General features: G+C 36.0%; 5 protein-coding genes across 10 annotated transcripts; 4 read left to right on the top strand and 1 right to left on the bottom strand.

The window, feature by feature from the left end:
- Nucleotides 1–960: 960 nt before the first annotated feature.
- Nucleotides 961–6148, top strand: LOC108855643 (dolichyl-diphosphooligosaccharide--protein glycosyltransferase subunit 2). Of its 2 annotated transcripts, none has more exons than XM_018629509.2 (20): nucleotides 961–1120; nucleotides 1225–1378; nucleotides 1566–1758; nucleotides 1851–1940; nucleotides 2136–2198; nucleotides 2392–2461; nucleotides 2550–2614; nucleotides 2859–2913; nucleotides 3011–3117; nucleotides 3203–3318; nucleotides 3682–3751; nucleotides 4106–4204; nucleotides 4311–4400; nucleotides 4485–4633; nucleotides 4739–4850; nucleotides 4927–5010; nucleotides 5148–5228; nucleotides 5320–5544; nucleotides 5651–5773; nucleotides 5864–6148. In XM_018629509.2, exons 2-20 carry the CDS (start codon nucleotides 1230–1232, stop codon nucleotides 5978–5980), a joined length of 2058 nt encoding a protein of 685 aa, XP_018485011.1. In that variant the 5' UTR covers nucleotides 961–1120; nucleotides 1225–1229; the 3' UTR covers nucleotides 5981–6148. The 2 variants fall into 2 exon arrangements, with proteins under 2 accessions (XP_018485011.1, XP_018485012.1); XM_018629510.2 differs by having other exon boundaries at nucleotides 975–1120; nucleotides 1228–1378.
- A 289-nt stretch (nucleotides 6149–6437) lies between these two features.
- On the top strand, nucleotides 6438–8827 carry LOC108855159 (ADP-ribosylation factor GTPase-activating protein AGD12). Of its 4 annotated transcripts, none has more exons than XM_057007026.1 (9): nucleotides 6438–6530; nucleotides 6970–7028; nucleotides 7111–7192; nucleotides 7287–7362; nucleotides 7466–7629; nucleotides 7704–7866; nucleotides 7956–8075; nucleotides 8152–8247; nucleotides 8335–8827. In XM_057007026.1, exons 2-9 carry the CDS (start codon nucleotides 6986–6988, stop codon nucleotides 8614–8616), a joined length of 1026 nt encoding a protein of 341 aa, XP_056863006.1. In that variant the 5' UTR covers nucleotides 6438–6530; nucleotides 6970–6985; the 3' UTR covers nucleotides 8617–8827. The 4 variants fall into 4 exon arrangements, with proteins under 4 accessions (XP_056863006.1, XP_056863003.1, XP_056863004.1 ...); XM_057007023.1 differs by having other exon boundaries at nucleotides 7953–8075; XM_057007024.1 differs by having other exon boundaries at nucleotides 6530–6660; nucleotides 7953–8075.
- A 9-nt stretch (nucleotides 8828–8836) lies between these two features.
- LOC108855158 (pentatricopeptide repeat-containing protein At4g21190) lies at nucleotides 8837–10475 on the bottom strand. 2 transcript variants are annotated; one of them, XM_057007027.1, is made up of 4 exons: nucleotides 10354–10475; nucleotides 10068–10164; nucleotides 9884–9982; nucleotides 8837–9815 (listed from the first exon to the last, which is right to left on the bottom strand). In XM_057007027.1, the coding sequence occupies exons 2-4, from the start codon at nucleotides 10158–10160 to the stop codon at nucleotides 9132–9134; spliced, it is 876 nt and encodes a 291-aa protein (XP_056863007.1). In that variant the 5' UTR covers nucleotides 10161–10164; nucleotides 10354–10475; the 3' UTR covers nucleotides 8837–9131. The 2 variants fall into 2 exon arrangements, with proteins under 2 accessions (XP_056863007.1, XP_018484403.1); XM_018628901.2 differs by having other exon boundaries at nucleotides 10068–10235; nucleotides 10354–10459.
- Nucleotides 10476–10556: 81 nt separating this feature from the next.
- On the top strand, nucleotides 10557–11744 carry LOC130510577 (uncharacterized). The gene is made up of 4 exons (XM_057007028.1): nucleotides 10557–10694; nucleotides 10873–10944; nucleotides 11207–11311; nucleotides 11441–11744. Exons 1-4 carry the CDS (start codon nucleotides 10572–10574, stop codon nucleotides 11531–11533), a joined length of 393 nt encoding a protein of 130 aa, XP_056863008.1. The 5' UTR covers nucleotides 10557–10571; the 3' UTR covers nucleotides 11534–11744.
- A 2655-nt stretch (nucleotides 11745–14399) lies between these two features.
- Nucleotides 14400–15689, top strand: LOC108827594 (uncharacterized). The gene is made up of 2 exons (XM_018601034.2): nucleotides 14400–15093; nucleotides 15215–15689. Exons 1-2 carry the CDS (start codon nucleotides 14400–14402, stop codon nucleotides 15262–15264), a joined length of 744 nt encoding a protein of 247 aa, XP_018456536.2. The 3' UTR covers nucleotides 15265–15689.
- Nucleotides 15690–17598: the final 1909 nt, after the last annotated feature.

Here is a 17598-nt window from a genome sequence, read left to right as displayed (position 1 = left end):
GTGTATCTAAACAAGAAAAGATTTCAAGCATGCTTTTATACAGAAAAGATAAAACCTTATATTGACTACTACATATGTCAAATTAAATCAGAGTGAACCTAATGAATTAAGAGCTGCAATGCTGTTTTTTTTTTCTTTCTGTTAAATAAATTGAGCTTCGTATCAGTAGTACAATGACTTGGCAAAAAACAACATGGTCTTATGTTTATACCCTCCTCTGTTCTTGGCTTGTTGCAGAGGAGGGATCAATGACCATCGTGTACAATTGCACTTAGCCATTTGAACAAAGTAAGCTGCAGCTTGCTGAGGGCTATTGGTGGTTTGCCCTACTATAGTGAAACTCCATGTCATTTCCAGTGTTCTTTTTTTTTTTGAAGGATTCTTTTTTCCCACTGTTCTTGTTACTCTAATTACCCAAGTTACTCAAATATATTTCATCTGAAATATCAACAATCACCTAAGAGCACCCTAGCTAGTATCTACAAATAAGTATCTAAAGTAAAAATTAATAATATTCTAAATAAGGAAAATTGTACAACTGAAACTCAATGCTTTCAAAAAATTAAATCACTTACAACTATTTACAACCATTCACCTGTCAAATAAATATGAAAACCGTATGTGAAAGTGCTGAGAACTTTTTACCTTTTTCTTTCTTATTTTTTTCTTTTCTATTTTGTTAATTGTTGAGATATTCCCAAAAACACACTAATGGAAGTGCTCTAAGTTATCTGACATATTTATCTAAAAAAAATTCGAATTATTTAATATTTTATCCGAAATTATTCAGGAACCAAACAGAGAGCAATTTGAATCAGATTAATTTGGATAGTAACCGATTTCCCGATTTCATCTTCTGAACCGAATATTGAACGCAAGACTACTAAACCAAACCAAACCAAACCAAAATGCCGAAATGGTAGTAACTAGTAAACCGAGGGTAGATCGGTCATATCAGCTACTGTCATCAAACCAACACTCGTGGACACTCTCGTATGGGTTCATCTCTTCTCCTTCAAAAAACCAAATAGATCGCTCCCTCCGACGCTCTCTCAAACCTCCACACAGTCCCCCGTTGACTACTGAGACTCGCCATCTTCTGATCCGCTTCTTTTCCACTGTACGGATCTACTTCCTTCCTCTAAAAATGCTTCGTTTTTTTCTATCTTCTGTTGTTTTGTTTCGATCTGTGATTGTTTTTGGATTCTGATTTATTGAATGCAGTAGTAATGATGGAGGGAGGTATAGCACGGTTCCTAGTTTTGTTGATACTCTCCGTAGCAATCTGCAATGCTGCTACGGTTCCTCACCCGATTTCAGACTCTCACCGATCCGCGGCTCTCGATGTCTTCCTACCACTCGATGGACCCCACAAAAGGTTTGGTCTAAAACAACACATGTTACATGTTGTAGTGCTTACATTGTTTTAAAGTTATGTTCTTACCACATTGTACTGATTTGCTCGTCAAAGCTCACGACTTCTTTATGTTGTGTAGTAATATGGGTTTTTTGTACTGATTTCGTTTAAATTTGTTTTTTTTGTTTTGTTTTGTTATGATCATCAGCTTGGAGGAGGCGTATGAAGCATTGAAGGCTTTGGAGATTCTTGGAATCGATAAGAAGTCTGATCCGAGCTCAGCGGGTTGTGAGAATGTGGTTAAAGTTCTTGCGTCGCCTTCTTCTGCTCTGAAGGATGTGTTCTATGCTTTGAGCGTTAATGGGATTCTCAAATGCAAATCTGGAGAAGATGTTCCTAAGGTAAAACAATTGTCCTTTTTTTTTTACCTTTTAAGCGGCTAGCTAGAGTGTGACGTTCATGTGTTCTTTCTTTGTTTTCCTCTTTTTTGAAGGATATTGTCTCTAAGCTTCAAGCTGGCGCTAAAGATGCCAAGTTATTGCTTGACTTCTACTATCCCGTCAGAGGCTTGGTGCTTGTTAAGGTAATATATACTGTAAGAGAGTTTTCTTAGTTTTCGCTCATTACTCGGAAGTATGAAGATATCTTTTTGACAGAATGTACGTACCTGTGATCGTGATAACTTTACCTTTTTTTTTCCAATTCTATAGCTTTGTTGTCTTCCTGCTTTTCCTTTTTGTTAGCTTCAGGTCTGACCACGCTTTTTCCATATATGCAGGAGCAATTTTCTGGAACTGATCTAACTCTGGGAGATGCCGAAGCTATTTTCCGTTCCGTAAAGGTTTGAACTTGTTTATCTCACCTTCTATTTGTTGTTGTTGAATTGTAGTATGTTACATTTTACACTATTTCCTGAATTATCATCTGAAGACTCTAGTAGAAGTATCTACAGAGTTGACATGTTACTATGATACATACTACTTAAGTTATTTTCCGAGTGTTTTTTTTTGGCTTATTTAGTGAATTTGTATCAGGGTCTCAGCCAGAGCGATGGAAGATGGCGCTACAGCTCCAACAATCCGGAATCAAGCACCTTTGCTGCTGGTAAGTATTTCTTATTGGATTAACCCTTTTTAAATTACTTTTCCCTTTTTAATCATTCTTCTAAACATAAGTTTTTTTTTCTCTTCAGGCTTAGCCTTCGAAACTCTTGCTGGAGTGATTTCATTAGCACCTTCAGAGATTGATCAGTCATTGGTAAGTTTGGTGCACTAGATTACTGATTTTCTGAGAAATATATTTTCTTTGAGAGTGAGACATCACTACGGTATGTTGGTTTAGTGTTGATTTACTTTTGGTTCTGGAATCTCTTAGTAACCAAATAAACGATTGTGTTCTGATGATTATGTATGTCTACCCTACTTTTTTAAAAAATCTGGTAGTTTGGTTGATATTAATTGGTCAGGTGATCATGTGATCATTCGTGTTTGTCATTTTGTAGATCCAGACACTGAAGACAGGTATCCTGAAGCTTTTTGACAGTATCCAAAAATATGGTAATGCAGTAAGCTGCTCGCTATATTATGTTTATGCACAGGAGATTTTCTTCAGTCACTTCATAGTTTTTATTTTTAATTTCTTTTGGTCTATTAGACGACGGGACATTTTACTTCGATGGAAGTGAAGGCCCGATCTCAACAACTGCATCAGTAATTAGAGGGCTCACGTCATTTGCAGCTTCAGAGTCCACAGGATTGAACGTATGTTGTAATCATATTTCTTTGTATCCTGTATTCTGCCAGATGTGTTGATAACTCACCTTCGCTTTCCCTCTCTCTCATGCAGCTTCGAGGTGATAAGATAGTTGGGTTGGCCAAGTTCTTTCTTGGTGTTGGAATCCCTGGAGATGCCAAAGATTTCTTCAACCAAATAGATGCACTAGCTTGTTTGGAAGACAACAGGCAATGCTACTTTCATACCCCCTTTATGCAATTTATCTTTGATTTATTTCAGTACACTTCTTAGACGAGATTTCAGTAACCTTAAATCGAGTTGAGTGATACTAGGACATACTGTTACTTCCGTTCTTCCGTGTTAGCAGTTGCTTTTGATAGAAGAAAGCTGCTTCTCTTTACATATAAAAATGTTCTGAAGGGCGTGTGGTCCTCCATCCTAGAATTTTGAACAAAATGATTGCAGTATAAGTTTAAAAGCCCGAACACTTGTGAAATTTCAAGAAGATGCTCATTTTTCATGCTCTCGCACTAACTTTGTTATTTTATGAAAGCAATAATATGGGATACGGTTGTTGTCTATGATTTCAGGTTCTCTGTTCCACTCATTTTATCTCTTCCAACTACTGTCATTTCACTGACAAAGAAAGAGCCTCTGAAGGTATCCCATCAAAACTTTCATCAAGATAGGACTAGCATAGTTTGAGATGTTATTTTCCTTTATACAATTCCTTCAGAGTTCTGGGGGTAATGCTTTTATTAAGGAGAATCTTCTCAACTTTGGATTTTCTAGCTTTGATAGTGGTACTTTTGGCAGAAGTAGTGTTAACTGTTAAGTGGAGCTTTTCCGGTTGGATGTTGAATTTTTAGTCGGTAGAGATTGCTCAGTCTCATAGGATCGCGTGTTATTTGTAGAGTTCTCTCATATTCGATAACGACTCAATCTAGTTGACCCTTGGGCAATTACATGTTTTGGATATTATTTTGATATTTTATTCTCTTTATCTGGAACTAGGTTAAAGTTAGCACTGTACTCGGTTCTAAGGCACCAGCTCTTAGTGTGAAGCTCACAGAAGCTCTAAATTCAAAGGGTTCCTCTGTAATTAACAACCAGGTAAAATAATGTAGCTTCTCTGACTATTTGAGCTCGCATTAGTGAGTATTCCCTTTTCTCTGCATTAATCCCCGGTACATGTTTCCATCACATTTTTGGGACGCAGGAGCTGAAGTTTGACGCCGACAGTGCAACGTACTTCCTTGACTCCTTTCCGAAGAACTTTGATGTTGGAAAGTATACTTTTGTATTTGAGGTATTTCTCTTGTTAGTATATATTACATACAGACTTCATATACAATGCATGTTAAGAACATGATAAGCGCTTCGTTTTCTGCAGATTTTGCTAGATGAGTCGGCAAATGAAAAAGCTTACATAACCGAAGCTCAAACAAAAGTGCCTATTGCCGCCACAGGAGCTATTAGCATTGAGAACGCAGAAATTGCTATACTTGATAGTGACGTTGGGAGCGTTGAATCTCAGAAAACGTATGTGACATGAATCTTTGTACCATTTGTTACTTACAAAACATATTTCTTGCAACTTTCTTCATTTGCGTATCATAATCTTGTTTCTTGGTTTCCTTTTTGTAGGCTAGATTTAACTAAAGACGGAGCAGTATCATTATCAGCAAACCATCTCCAAAAGCTACGTCTGTCATTCCAGTTAACTACTCCACTTGGCCTTGTGTTTAAGCCACACCAGGTTTGTTCATTCCCGATTCTACTTCATTAATGGTTTTTGCTCTTTACATTTTCTTGACGTGCTTGCTTCCATGCAGGCATTTCTCAAACTGAAACATGAGTCACAGGTCGAGCATATCTTTCTCGTGAAAACTTCTGGAAAGAAGGCTGAATTAGTTCTAGTTAAGTTCCTTAAACTACGTCTTGAATGACTTTTGTTGAAAAGTATTCTCTGACCCGTCTTCATCTTGCTAGGGGTGAAAGAAATGACGTTCTTAATGCAATATATTAATGGTTAATGTTAATTTCCCCCCTTCAGGATTTTCTTGGATTGGTTGAGAAGCTGTACTACCTTTCTGGTAAATATGAGATCCAGCTAACTATTGGAGATGCTTCTATGGTAAGTAAATTGCTCTTTCAGGTCTAATGCAGTTTGTTTATTTACGTTTTCGGAATTTTGAACAATGTTATTTTTTCATTTCATTCACCAGGAGAACTCTGTATTGAGTAATATTGGCCACATCGAACTTGACCTACCAGCACGTCCAGAGAAGGCGCCTCTTCCTCCTCTACAACCTACTGACCTGTACTCAAGATATGGGCCAAAAGCTGAGATATCACACATCTTCCGTGTTCCTGAAAAGCTACCCGCGAAGCAGCTTTCACTAGTTTTCTTGGGTCTTATAGTTCTCCCATTCATCGCTTTCCTGATCGGGGTCAGTCTTCTTTCGCTTGTAAATAGATTCAGAGACGCAAATCCGAAAATACATCATTACATTTGTTTCACAACTCTCATGCAAACTTTTTAATTTTCTGTTTCAGCTGACACGGTTGGGAGTGAACATAAAGAGCTTCCCATCATCGGTTGGAGCTGCAACATCCGCTTTGCTTTTCCATGGCGGCATCGGAGCTGTTCTGCTTCTTTACGTGCTTTTCTGGTTAAAGGCAAGTTTCTCAAAACCGGTTCTTGTTATTAAAGGTTATACAGCAGTGCATCAAAAACCTAATGATCATCATTCTCTTTGAATCCTGCAGTTGGATCTGTTCACGACGCTTAAGGCACTATCTTTGTTGGGAGTGTTTCTGCTGTTCGTTGGACACAGAACACTCTCCGGCCTCGCAGCAGCATCGAACAAGTTAAAATCTGCTTGAAGAATGTATTCGCTATGATGAATCTTCTGTGTGTGTTCCATGGACCAGTTTTTTTTTTATTTGCAGTTTTGTAGCATTACTTTTTATAGATTAAGGTGATAGACAAGTCCAAAGTATTTTCAGTCTAGTCTTAAAAAGTTATCAACAAGAAGAGTTGCTTTCCTTATACTTTTCGTTGAACCATATTTGAGATAGAAGTCACCCCAAACTCCAACTAAAACACAAGTTTGATGATGAAAATATAATGTAGTCTCTTAACATTTATAGAGATATCTAATGAGAAAAGGAAACAATAATAAAGCTGACAACGAACTACAACTAACGACAATAATTAAAAGGAAATGTATCTGGGTATTTGACCCTTGACATGGCCATACGTTACAACTTTCAAACTTTAACAGTTCAACGATTAAATGAGGAAAAATTAAAAAGTAAAAGAGAGCGGGCACGTAGTTGTCAATATGTTGTAGATAATAATTAAATTATTTGGTTCATCTGAAAAGTTTGTGTAAGAAAGAAAGAAAGAATCTCTCTGTCTCTCTTCTCATTGGTAAGACTAACTAAGAGCGCTCAAATCCAATCTATATCTCCTTTGTTCCAATACCGTACATGTTCTTCTTATTCCCTTTCATAAAATTTTAATCTGTTTTTCCTTCGATTTTGTGGGACTTTGGTTCTCTGTAAGTCGACTTTTTTCTTCTTGTTGTTCGTGTTTCATCATTGAAATGATTTTGTTTGGGCCATGTCAACAAAAAGATTCGAACTCTTTTTTGGTGCTCTATCAACTATTTTTGAATTCTTTGGGTTTATCCCTTTGTGTCTATCTGTGTATTGAAAACGAAATGTTCTTGGTGATTCTGTGGCTTTGGTTCCAAAAAACATGTTTGGTCTTGAAATTTTCAAAGCAGAGCTTGATGATATATTATAAAAAAAAATGATTTTAAACTTTTTGATGTTTTCTAACATGATTGTTGTTTGATGATTGTTAGCTTTTTTAGAAGAGCAATGAGTTATTATTCTGCAGCCGGACATGGAAAGCCTGGCTCAGGTATTACCTTTGTTTAAAATTATTTTCTTAACCATATGATGTGGTTTAGCATTTATATGAATCTTCATTGTTGCTTTCACAGGTAAAAGGAGAATAAGGGAGCTTTTAACTCAATCTGATAACCGATTCTGCGCTGATTGTGGTTCCCCTGATCCTAAGTGGGCGTAAGTCATCCCTGTTAACGCACCTACTAACAATTTGTTCTAACAGTTAGCAGTGCAACCGCATCCTTAAAGTGTTAACTGACTTTTATTACAGGTCAGCAAATATCGGAGTATTCATATGCTTAAAATGCTGCGGTGTCCACAGAAGCCTCGGCACTCATATCTCAAAGGTGATGGATTGTCTCTTTGCTTTCTTTTTTACTATTTATATTTGATTCTTGGCAGAATCTTTTTTTCCAAGTTTATTGATAGTTTGAGAGAGGTTGTATCCAGGTCTTGTCTGTGACATTAGATGAATGGTCAGATGAAGAAGTGGATTCTATGATCGAAATTGGAGGCAATGCCTCTGCCAATTCAATCTACGAGGCATTTATACCTGATCGTTTCTCCAAGCCTGGACCTGATGCTACTCATGACCAACGTATGAGGTTTATCAGGTAGGTTTTTGCTAAAAAACCTGAACAAAACAGTCTTTTGTTTATACCAAACATCATTCATATTTTACTGTCAGGTCAAAATATGAGCTCCAAGAGTTTCTGAAACCAAGCTTGCGGATCACATCCACGAAGGTCACTAGTACAAAGAGTTCATCATCATCATCATCATATCTTTCCTCAAGCCTATCTAAAAAGTTTATCGATAGCTTTCGTACAAACCCATCATCACAACAGCCGGTATAGTATATATACGCTTCTGAACTTGGACATTGTTCTCAGTCTTTTTTTTGGTATTGGAAAAAACTTTAAAAAAACAATGACAGCAGCTTGAAGGCATGGTTGAGTTCATTGGATTGTTGAAGGTTACTCTCAAGAAGGGTACCAATTTAGCTGTCCGAGATATGATGACAAGTGATCCCTATGTTAAGTTGACTCTAGGACAACAGGTAAAAAAACTAATTTAAATTCTTGCAAGGTAAGAAGGGTTATTTCATTCCCTGATCTTTTTCATCTTATTACCAGTCTGTACAATCAACTGTAAAGAAGAGCAACTTAAACCCGGTCTGGAACGAGGAACTCATGCTCTCTGTCCCTCATAACTATGGCTCAGTGAAGTTGGTAAAAAGAACATTACATCCAAATCAGTTTCTACTTGATACAAGTTTTTTTTTACTTTAAGGGTTGTTTGGTGGTGTGATTATGCAGCAAGTGTTTGATTATGACACATTTTCTGCGGACGACATAATGGGAGAAGCAGGGATTGATATACAACCACTGATTACATCTGCAATGGCTTTTGGGGATCCTGAAATGTTTGGAGATATGCAGATTGGTAAATGGCTGAAGTCGCATGACAATGCTCTTATAGAGGACAGCAGCATCAACATTGCAGATGGGAAAGTGAAACAAGAGGTTAAGATCAAGCTTCAGAATGTTGAGTCTGGTGAGTTAGAACTAGAAGTGGAGTGGCTGTCTCTTGAGTCTTGACCAACAATATAACAAACTGTTATAGACTCATTCAAAATATATATGGAAAAAGAGTGTTATTGTTTGAGAAAATGTGAAACTTCAATCTTGAAAACTCTCATTTGGTGTTTGTGTTGTAGTGCTTCTTTTTACAGGTTTAGACCGTTTGTATTAACTCAGATGGATTAATATTGTTTTAATCCTTTTTTTACACAAACAACCCTGTTTAGAACCATGACACTGAACAAACACAAAAGCCACTCTAAACTGAAATACAATAGTTTTTTTTTTTGCCTTCAAAGCTTACACAGTGACACTCAAAAGGCTTCACGTTGACTCTTCATTGTATCTTGTTTTGACTATTCTAAGCTCTTTGCTAGTAACCTAAGAACGGTCCAAAAAAGCTTCACTGAATAACTTTGGCTGTTCATCTCTTTTTCTTGCAAATGATCCAACAGGCAGATACAATCTTAACAAGAGTCCAAATGATCAAGACATGGTTCTCCAGAAGTTCTCATTTTTCCTTGATTCCTACCCTAAAGCTCTTCTTCTTCTTCTTCCTCTTCACTGAGATCTTCACCAACCTTGTTTGGTTCCTTGTCTGACAACAACATTTCAGATTTACTCTCAATCTCATCATCACTGCTGAAGCCTCCTTCACCTTCACTTAGCTCACTTAGCTGCTTGGCCTTGACCTTAACGCGTCTTCCTTTAATATACCTGAACTCCCACTGCGGTGGAGGATACTTCTTCACAAGCTTCTCGTACTTATCCTTCATCCCAAGTTTCAAAAACACTTTCCCAACCATATTCACAATCGCAACGTTCGGTTTCACTCCAAGCTCCTCCATGTCAGCAAACACCTCGAAGAGCTTGTGGTGCATATCTCTCTTGTAATAGATAGCGATCATCTTGTTGAAGAACTTTCTGGGAGTTCCTTGCAAATGCTCCATGAAGAGTTTGTTCCAAAGCTCCTCGGCTTCGTCGAGACGGTCGTCTTCGGCTAGAGCGTTGAGCAAGGAGAAGTAAGTCCCCATGGTCCTCCCTTGGCCTTTGCTCAGCATCCATTTAGTCACCTGAACGATCTTCTTCCACTCTCTCTCGTCTTGGAGAATGGCTAAAGCCTTCTTGACGGTGACGAGAGGGAAGTCTAGCTCCCAGGCGATGAAGGAGTCGAGGGCTCCGTAGACTTCTTCTTTAACGTTGGAGAGTTCTTTAATCTGTGCAGATAACAAAGAGAGTAAACAACATGAATGAAGAGAGAGAGAGAGAGTAGAGTATTATTTACACAAGCAATCATTTTGGCAGACTTGGAGATAGTTCCGATTCTCTTTCTTGTTTTCCAGACTCGAGGGGAACGAGGCCTTGGACCTCTAGCAGCACAAACCTGAAGAAGTAATCGAGTTGTTTGAAATAGAATGTTAAGAACATTGCTCTTGAAAGAGACTTAAGAAGAGAAAGGGGGTACGAACCACAACGTTGATAGGTCTCTTGGAGAAGAGTTTGGTTGATTCCTTTGTTTGAGGAGGAAGAGAAGGTGGTAGTGAATATCTCAAACAAATCATCCTTCTGAGGAATCAAATTCAAACCAACGTCTAAAGTTGAAAGCTTTTTATCCTTTTCAAGTTACAATTCACACACTATGTATGCATAACAGATTGAAAACACCAGAAAATAATCAACCACAGGAGATATGTTGTAGAAGCTGGATATTATTGACGTATTCTAGGGAATCAAAGAGCATACTGTTCAACTTACATGTGGATTCTTCACAGTTAGGCAGAAAGCTAGGATGATTCTTCTTCTTCTTCGCTGCTCTCTCTCTCTCTGTGTTCTCCACGTTCCCTCTACTACTGTCTACTTCTCATCCAAAAAAACACACGAAACGCTGCGTTTAGAGAAAATGGACAAGGCCCATTAACTTAAAAAGGGTAGTAAGGCCCATTAACTTAAAAAGGGTACTAAGGCCCATTAATATGAAAAGTTTGACCCGGCTCTGTTCTTGTAACTCCATTGACTCTGTTTCGCCCATTTCAGCGATTCTGAGTTGTATTCTAGCTCTCTCAATCTCAGGTCATCGGATACCAAATCAAATCAAGGTAACTTAAAATTCTTTTGCTCTTCGTGGCTCGTCTTCAATTAGGTCATAAACTTTGGGGAGAGTTGAATCCTTGATCTTATAACTCATGACGCTGATTGAGATCAGATCTTGGCTTCAAATCTTCGTTTCTGCTTTTTTTTTTAACCATTAGTTTTGTGTTTTTTGTGTTCTTACAGAACTTAAAAAAAAGGAAAGAAAGAAAGATGCATCCTCCACTTACACCACACAGGCATCCAATGTGTCTCGAGGTTAGTTCTTCTCTCACTTCATTCATACTTTATGTTTGTTGTAACCTCTCTTTGAGAATAAGATCCTAGCTTTTTATTCTTTTGCTATTATATGAGCTTTTTGTAAATATTGCAATGCACTTATAATAACAGTTATGGATTCAAGCTACTAGAACTGTATATACATTTTTTCTTGGCTAGATAACATATCTTTTGCCATTTTTAATCAAAAGGGATGACGACCTCTTCTGGTATTCTTACTAATTCTTGTTGTTTTTTCCAGATAATTGAGGAATTCCAAAAGTGTCATTTAGATCATCCGATTGGAAAATTCTTTGGAGACTGTACAGAGCTCAAAGTAAAGCTTCTTCATTGTTTCCGCCAAGAGGTAACTTACTAATACAGCCAACCTACTTACATTGTCTAAGAGGAAATTAAACCAAATTATTCAATTCTTTGGGTGGGGGTTGTAGTAATTACGTTAACTTATTAGATATATCTTTCAACATTTATGCAGAAAGCTGTTAAGCGGAAGGTAAATTTCGAACAAAGCAAGAAACTTCAAGAACGACTGAAAGCTATAAGGAAGGAAGAAAATGCAGAGGCTTGAGAGCATTGTTGGCTCCTTATCTCAGATATGTTGTATTTTTTTTTTTTTTCAAAACAAAACACGTTTCTTACGATGATATTGAGTAGGGCTTCTTAGGATTTGAAATGAAATGAGGTATATTTATTGGAGTACCAAGTAGCTTACACAACTTCATTCATTGTGGCTACAAAATAATATTTGCATTCGAAGCAGAATGTTAGAAGCTCCTCTCCTCTGAATTTTGCAGTTTTGTCTCTCTCCTTTTTTTTTTTTTTGAAAGTAAACTATTATACAAGATACAAACTTCGCTCATTAAGTGTTTGGCGGGATCTTAACGTTTAAGAGTGTTCTGTAATCAAGCTCGTTGGGTTGATTCTCGTGGTCCGGTCCATCAACCATTCCACAAACACCAGAAAACGATGTTACATATTGAGATACCCTTTAGCTTCTCTGTCACGGCTGTATGTTGAAGAGGTGAATCGTCAGGTGATTGACATCAGCTGTCCGATCGATTGAGCCGAAAGGAGAGAAATACAAAATAATGCTCTTTTATGTTCTGATTAATGTTTAACAGGTGGAGTGTCGTCGCAAGAAAAGATCAATAATATTTTACCCTCTGTTGAAAGATTAATTTTTTAGAATTTTTTTTGTGAGATACATTTTTAAAATTCTTTATGCATTTTGATTATGTATAAATGGTAAATGTAAAATATACGTTTTTAAAGCAGAAATTATTTAATATTTTAGTGAATAGAATAACATTAGTTTGTTATGATTCAAATACACAGTGAAAAACCTCTATAATTTAATAATATTGATACTACATCAAAACTATAATTTTTTATTAATTTATAGAAATTATTAATTTATCGATATATTAGTTGAACCAAAAATTCAATTTGACACTATAAAATTATATTAATTTATAAAAAAATTTAGTGTATATTAATTTATAGAGTATTAATTTAAAGAGGTTATACTGTAGTAAGTTTGTTAAATCTGTCTATTGGCACGTGGTCTGGAACGTCGAACTTATTCTAGAAGTCAACATAAACAGAGCTGCCATTTGATTGATCAATTTATTGCACAAGTACCAAGAAGAGTTGTTTTTCTAGCAGCAAAACATCAATTGTCATTGACTGATTGTTCTGTGCAACTATTTGATGAAAATAAATGCATGTGCTTTTAAGGTAGTCGCCACGTATGAACCGACAAAGGCTTCAGGGTAACAGTTAGTCTGTTGGACCTAGTTCTAATCATCACATGCTTTGTTTTTGTTTTCTAATTTCATTGACCAGAAACCATCTCCACATTTTTCATTCACTAGTACCACAAAATTAAATTGACGCAAGGTCAAAGTCATGGTCGACATGGTGTTGTCACTAATTAATAAGTTATTCTTCCAGTTTCATAAAAGAAAATGTTTTAACGGTTCCCTATCGTGTCAGCCCTCCTCATGATATATTCTTGAAGGCGTCCTGAAACCAAAATAATGATATATCGCTATTGAACAACTTCCAGTGAGATGGATGCTTCATAATGGTTATCCAGTGCCACATGATATGTTGACGTTCTGTGATTGACTCATCATTTGGATCATGTCAAGATGATTAGTAATGATCTATGAGCGAGATGTGAAAAGAAATCTGATTGGAGATCAACAGTATCACTCCAATTCTCAAGACATAACCGAGTAACTCCTAGTGTAGGTCGACAGTATTAATTGGAACATATGGTTTTCTAGACTCTGTTAGAATGACTTGGAGAAGCAATACTACATGCTCTACATTTTCTAATATTTTTTTTTTTTTTTGTAAAAAGGGCTACATTTTCTAATATCCTTAGTTGCATGAGCTTGTTTAGGAACTCTTACGACAATTGATTCAGTTGGCTACACATACACGACTATAGCTGTTTGTAGGTTTTAAAGGTACACAAATATCAAATTTATATTCATGAGAGTTTGCAATTTTTTTTTTAAAAAACTATAGTTTATATGGTATATATCTTTTTGTTGCTCCTTTGTGTAAGGGGTGTTAGCGTTAGATCGTTCTTTGGATAGATAAACTATATATTGGGAAAATGTGGGATCAGCATTTTGATATATATTTTAGGCCAATGACATGAAAAAAGGACATTTAAATTTTCAGTTGTTTGAAATTAGCAAGTTTAATACTGAACTATCACTTCCACAATTTTTTTTTCCAACTAATAGTTTACTTGTAAAATTAGTGACTTTGAGTTAAGACGATTTTCAGCGACGACAGAATTAAGATTTGAATTTGAATCCAGCCCAACTACGGACACAAATATCACCAGAAAATTACATTTTCTGTTGGAAATCGTCTTCACTCAAAGTTAAGGTTTGAATTTAGAGATTTCCAATTTTTTCTAATTTAGTGACGAGGATAATTGATACTCCCTCTGTTTCATAATACATGTCATTCTAACTTTTTTTCTTGTTTTACAAAAAGTGTCATTTTACAATTCTAATGCAAATTATACTTAATTTTAGCTGAAAATTAGCAAACTGCATTGATTTTATAAATAATTTTATTTATCTCAAATATTATTGGTCAGAGAGGTGTAATTAATAACAAATTACATATATTTCCAATCATTTTTTTAATTTGTGTGAAAAAATGTCAAAGTGACACATATTTAGAAACATAGGGAATATAAAACTAACGAGAATCGTTTATGATTTAACCGTTAACTTTTTAGTAGTCAATTTAAAATCATGCAACTAATAGTTTAGTGCTCCCTCCGTTTCAAATTAGTTTGCGTTGTAGAGTAGACTTTTCTTTTCATAATAAGTGTCGTTTTAGAATTTCAATACAAAATTTATTGAAAATATTCTCCTGATTATTTTTCTATTGGTTGGGGTATGGTTAGATATATTGGTAAGAGGTTCTTAGAGTATATTAATATAGAGTTCGCCCTAATAAGAGTTCTCTCTGTCCCGATTATCGAGGCGCCGCAACCACCGAAATTTCTCGACGCCGGCGACTCTGCTTGCCGGCGTCGTCACCGTTCATCTCTTCTCGTTCTTAGCTTCATCGTCAGCCTCCTTTGTTTTACTTTTGGTCTGTGTCTCTCCTTTGCGTCGGACCGTTTGTCTCCTCCGACGAAGGCGTTCAGCTTGGACTCAAGTGACGTCTCCATGTTCATTGTGCTTGCCGCAGTCCGCTTCTCTGGGGATTCCCGGAAAGCCTTTTCAAACGGCTCCTCGTTTCACTGCGTCCTCTACCACTGCAACTCTCTCTCTTCTTGTTCCAGATCTGTAAGACAAAGCGTGGTAGCCAAAGAACTGCACCGAAAATCGCATACCATCCCACTGCAATCACCTTCCACGCTCTCCGCCATTGATGATATAGACCCCTGCTTTGTCGACAGATTTTGCTACTGCAGAGAAGTAATAACTGAGGCAACTGAGATCCAACTCGCAGAAAGAGTCAACTGCTCTGGCGTCTCTCTTGATGCTATCTGCCTCTCAAGTGGCGACATCTCCCCTGTCTCCGGCGACTGTCTACAACTATGCAAATCTCCGACGATGTTATCGGAAGAGTCAAAGCCGTCAGGTATTTGTTCATGGGCCATGCCCGTTATTTTTATTTTTATTGAGCTGGTTAGCTCTACGCCTAACCTATCAGGATCCGGGACCAGTGAAATGGATGTTGTGGTTTTGATGTTGGTGGTTAGATTGCAAAGGATTTCCGGTGGATTCACCGGGGCCTTTGAATTGCGTTTAATGCTATACTTGTCTTGTGCGAAGATTAATTTTCCGGTGAGCTCACCGTGTTGGTTCGTGGTTCTATCTGTGCTTGATTCATCTTTCTCAATGGAGGAATGGATTTCGCCACCCTACCTCTTTTCTATGAAAGGAGATGGTTTTCCGAATTTGGTATCAAGGTTCGGTTTCAGCTTCTTCACTAGTGAGGGCTGGTTTTCAACGTCACTATATGTGACTATTTCTCTGCCGTTCGACTCTGTCGTAAAGGCTATGTCATTGACGCATTCAAGCTTCATCTCGAATTCGCTGTCACCTTCTCATGAAGAACTATCCCGTTTGTTTTGTAATGTTGTAAGTTTTCTTTTTAATCAAAGAGGATGGATAATTCCCTCGGACTGTTGTAATCTTTTAAGTTGAGAAGTAATGAAAAGTAAGTTGTGTTCAAAAAAAAAGATATATTGGTAATGATGTTTTTATTTGAAAATATATAAAACTAAATGTTTTTTAATCTGTGTGCATGAGCTTAAAACATAGGATTAGAAAATAGATCTAGGTTTAGAGTGTATCAAAAAAGTGTTCCAAAAAGATTAGAGTATGTATTTAGGTCTAATATTTATGACGTGGGATTAGAGTATGGATTTAAACTTTTTAATTAATAATGTTTTGAAGATTTTTTTTCATTGTGTGATATTTTGTGGTTTTGTTTGAGCTATCTAGAATTTTTCCAGCTAAAAGCATGTCCAAATCTTGATTATCATCAGTAGTAATATGACATAAGGGAATAATCCTATTTTTATTATTTGCTCACTCGTGTAGGACCTCTCAAGTCTTACCACACAATAGATTTTAATTTAGTCTACTACAAAATAGTTTTAGTGGCGTAACTCTGTACGTCATACTATATGTATTAATTAATTAATTATATAAAGTCCATAAACAAATATTGTAGGACTAGGATAAACCGCTAAAACTAAAGTCATGAAGCAATTATAGCTGAAAATGATATGTAGACTAATCAGCAAAGTGCCTTCCCAGGCTTTACTTAAATCATCACTTTCTTGAACTGCTATTTTTCTTCATTTATCTACGTGTATATGTATATAAGGATGATAAATAAAAGCGGCCACAAAATAAGCAGGAAAAAAAAACGTCGGTAATCCCACAGCCATTCTTCCTTTTGCCTTTCCATGGATGCATCATGCAAGCAACCAATTGTGTAAAACCTTTTCTTGGATCAAATGTCTAAAACCTTTATTTTATCATGATTAACCACATATTAGTGAATTGCAAAAAAGGAAAATGTTATGTGAGAATTATGATTATATAGAAGAAACGAAATGCTGTGGAAAATTTATTGGATGATAACTATAATACATAAAAGAATAACTGAATGAACCGGATATATATATGTACACATATTGGTGTGAGAACTGAGAAGTTAATTTTTTTTTTGTCAACTGAGAACTGAGAAGTTAATTTATACACTGAAAGTAAGCAAGTGAATATACATTCAAATTGTGTTGCTGCTGACCCGTTCCCATTGACATCATCTTTAATGTATTCTTACTTTTCTTTTAAAGTTGAAGATTTGGAACATATAAAAGATTTTTGTTCTGATCCAATGTATTCTTCCTTTTTAAATAAAAATATTTTATCTTTTATGAGTAGCATACTCTATTTATAAAAATAAAAATTACTCATTTATCTTAATTTTACAATTTTGTATAAAATATTATTAAAAATAAAACATTTAGTGTCTAAAAATTACATTGCATCATTAAAACATAATTGTTTTGGTTTAGCCATTGATATTGATCTACTTTTATCTCACAAATGATCAACAAATATTTTTCATAAAAGTACAAAACTATAAATTTTGACCTTTTTGACTAAGTAACCAACTGTCTACAACTTTTGACTAACTTTAGATACTCTGATTTCTTGGAGGGAAAGAGATTGGTTCCTTAAAAGCGTGTCATACCCCAGGATAAACATTTGATATAAATTTCATTTTATCGTTGGGGATATAATCTCATATAAAGATCAATTAGTTCAGAAAATAGAGAATAAAATGTGTAACCGTCACCGATGCCATATAGCAAGAAAGCAAAATAAAAGTCGTCTTCCTTTTCCCTTGGTCCCCAAGCTTCTCTAGCTTCCAAAAGTTTCGGCGGATGAGTTCAAACTACAGATTCTAGATTAAATGATTAATGCATATTATAGTGCATACTAATGTTTTTAAATTAGTTGGTCTTATCCAATGAAGCGAGACTTACTGATTAGTCTTTTGATTAATAACTGATTATGCTAAAAATAAAAAATTATTTGAAGAAGAAAATAAAAGAGAAAAAAA

This window comes from Raphanus sativus, chromosome 4 (assembly GCF_000801105.2).
Source record: "Raphanus sativus cultivar WK10039 chromosome 4, ASM80110v3, whole genome shotgun sequence".
NCBI classification, from domain to species: domain Eukaryota; kingdom Viridiplantae; phylum Streptophyta; class Magnoliopsida; order Brassicales; family Brassicaceae; genus Raphanus; species Raphanus sativus.
Note: the sequence above shows the minus strand (reverse complement) of the source record. Positions and strands in the feature narration are given on the sequence as shown.

What these genes read in the sequence shown, in the direction of transcription:
- LOC108855159 (XM_057007023.1), top strand. Translation starts at nt 6,986, where the DNA reads ATGAGTTATTATTCTGCAGCCGGACATGGAAAGCCTGGCTCAG. An exon ending in CAACGTATGAGGTTTATCAG is followed by an intron (nt 7,630 to 7,703) that starts GTAGGTTTTTGC and finishes TTTTACTGTCAG; the next exon opens with GTCAAAATATGAGCTCCAAG. An exon ending in AGTTGACTCTAGGACAACAG is followed by an intron (nt 8,076 to 8,151) that starts GTAAAAAAACTA and finishes TCTTATTACCAG; the next exon opens with TCTGTACAATCAACTGTAAA.
- LOC108855643 (XM_018629509.2), top strand. Translation starts at nt 1,230, where the DNA reads ATGATGGAGGGAGGTATAGCACGGTTCCTAGTTTTGTTGATACTCTCC. An exon ending in AGCGTTGAATCTCAGAAAAC is followed by an intron (nt 4,634 to 4,738) that starts GTATGTGACATG and finishes TCCTTTTTGTAG; the next exon opens with GCTAGATTTAACTAAAGACG. An exon ending in CTATTGGAGATGCTTCTATG is followed by an intron (nt 5,229 to 5,319) that starts GTAAGTAAATTG and finishes TTCATTCACCAG; the next exon opens with GAGAACTCTGTATTGAGTAA.
- LOC108855158 (XM_057007027.1), bottom strand. Translation starts at nt 10,160, where the DNA reads ATGATTTGTTTGAGATATTCACTACCACCTTCTCTTCCTCCTCAAACA. An exon ending in AGAGACCTATCAACGTTGTG is followed by an intron (nt 9,983 to 10,067) that starts GTTCGTACCCCC and finishes TTACTTCTTCAG; the next exon opens with GTTTGTGCTGCTAGAGGTCC. An exon ending in CTGCCAAAATGATTGCTTGT is followed by an intron (nt 9,816 to 9,883) that starts GTAAATAATACT and finishes TTATCTGCACAG; the next exon opens with ATTAAAGAACTCTCCAACGT.
- LOC130510577 (XM_057007028.1), top strand. Translation starts at nt 10,572, where the DNA reads ATGAAAAGTTTGACCCGGCTCTGTTCTTGTAACTCCATTGACTCTGTT. An exon ending in GGATACCAAATCAAATCAAG is followed by an intron (nt 10,695 to 10,872) that starts GTAACTTAAAAT and finishes GTGTTCTTACAG; the next exon opens with AACTTAAAAAAAAGGAAAGA. An exon ending in GGCATCCAATGTGTCTCGAG is followed by an intron (nt 10,945 to 11,206) that starts GTTAGTTCTTCT and finishes TGTTTTTTCCAG; the next exon opens with ATAATTGAGGAATTCCAAAA.
- LOC108827594 (XM_018601034.2), top strand. Translation starts at nt 14,400, where the DNA reads ATGGTTAGATATATTGGTAAGAGGTTCTTAGAGTATATTAATATAGAG. An exon ending in GGAAGAGTCAAAGCCGTCAG is followed by an intron (nt 15,094 to 15,214) that starts GTATTTGTTCAT and finishes GTTGGTGGTTAG; the next exon opens with ATTGCAAAGGATTTCCGGTG.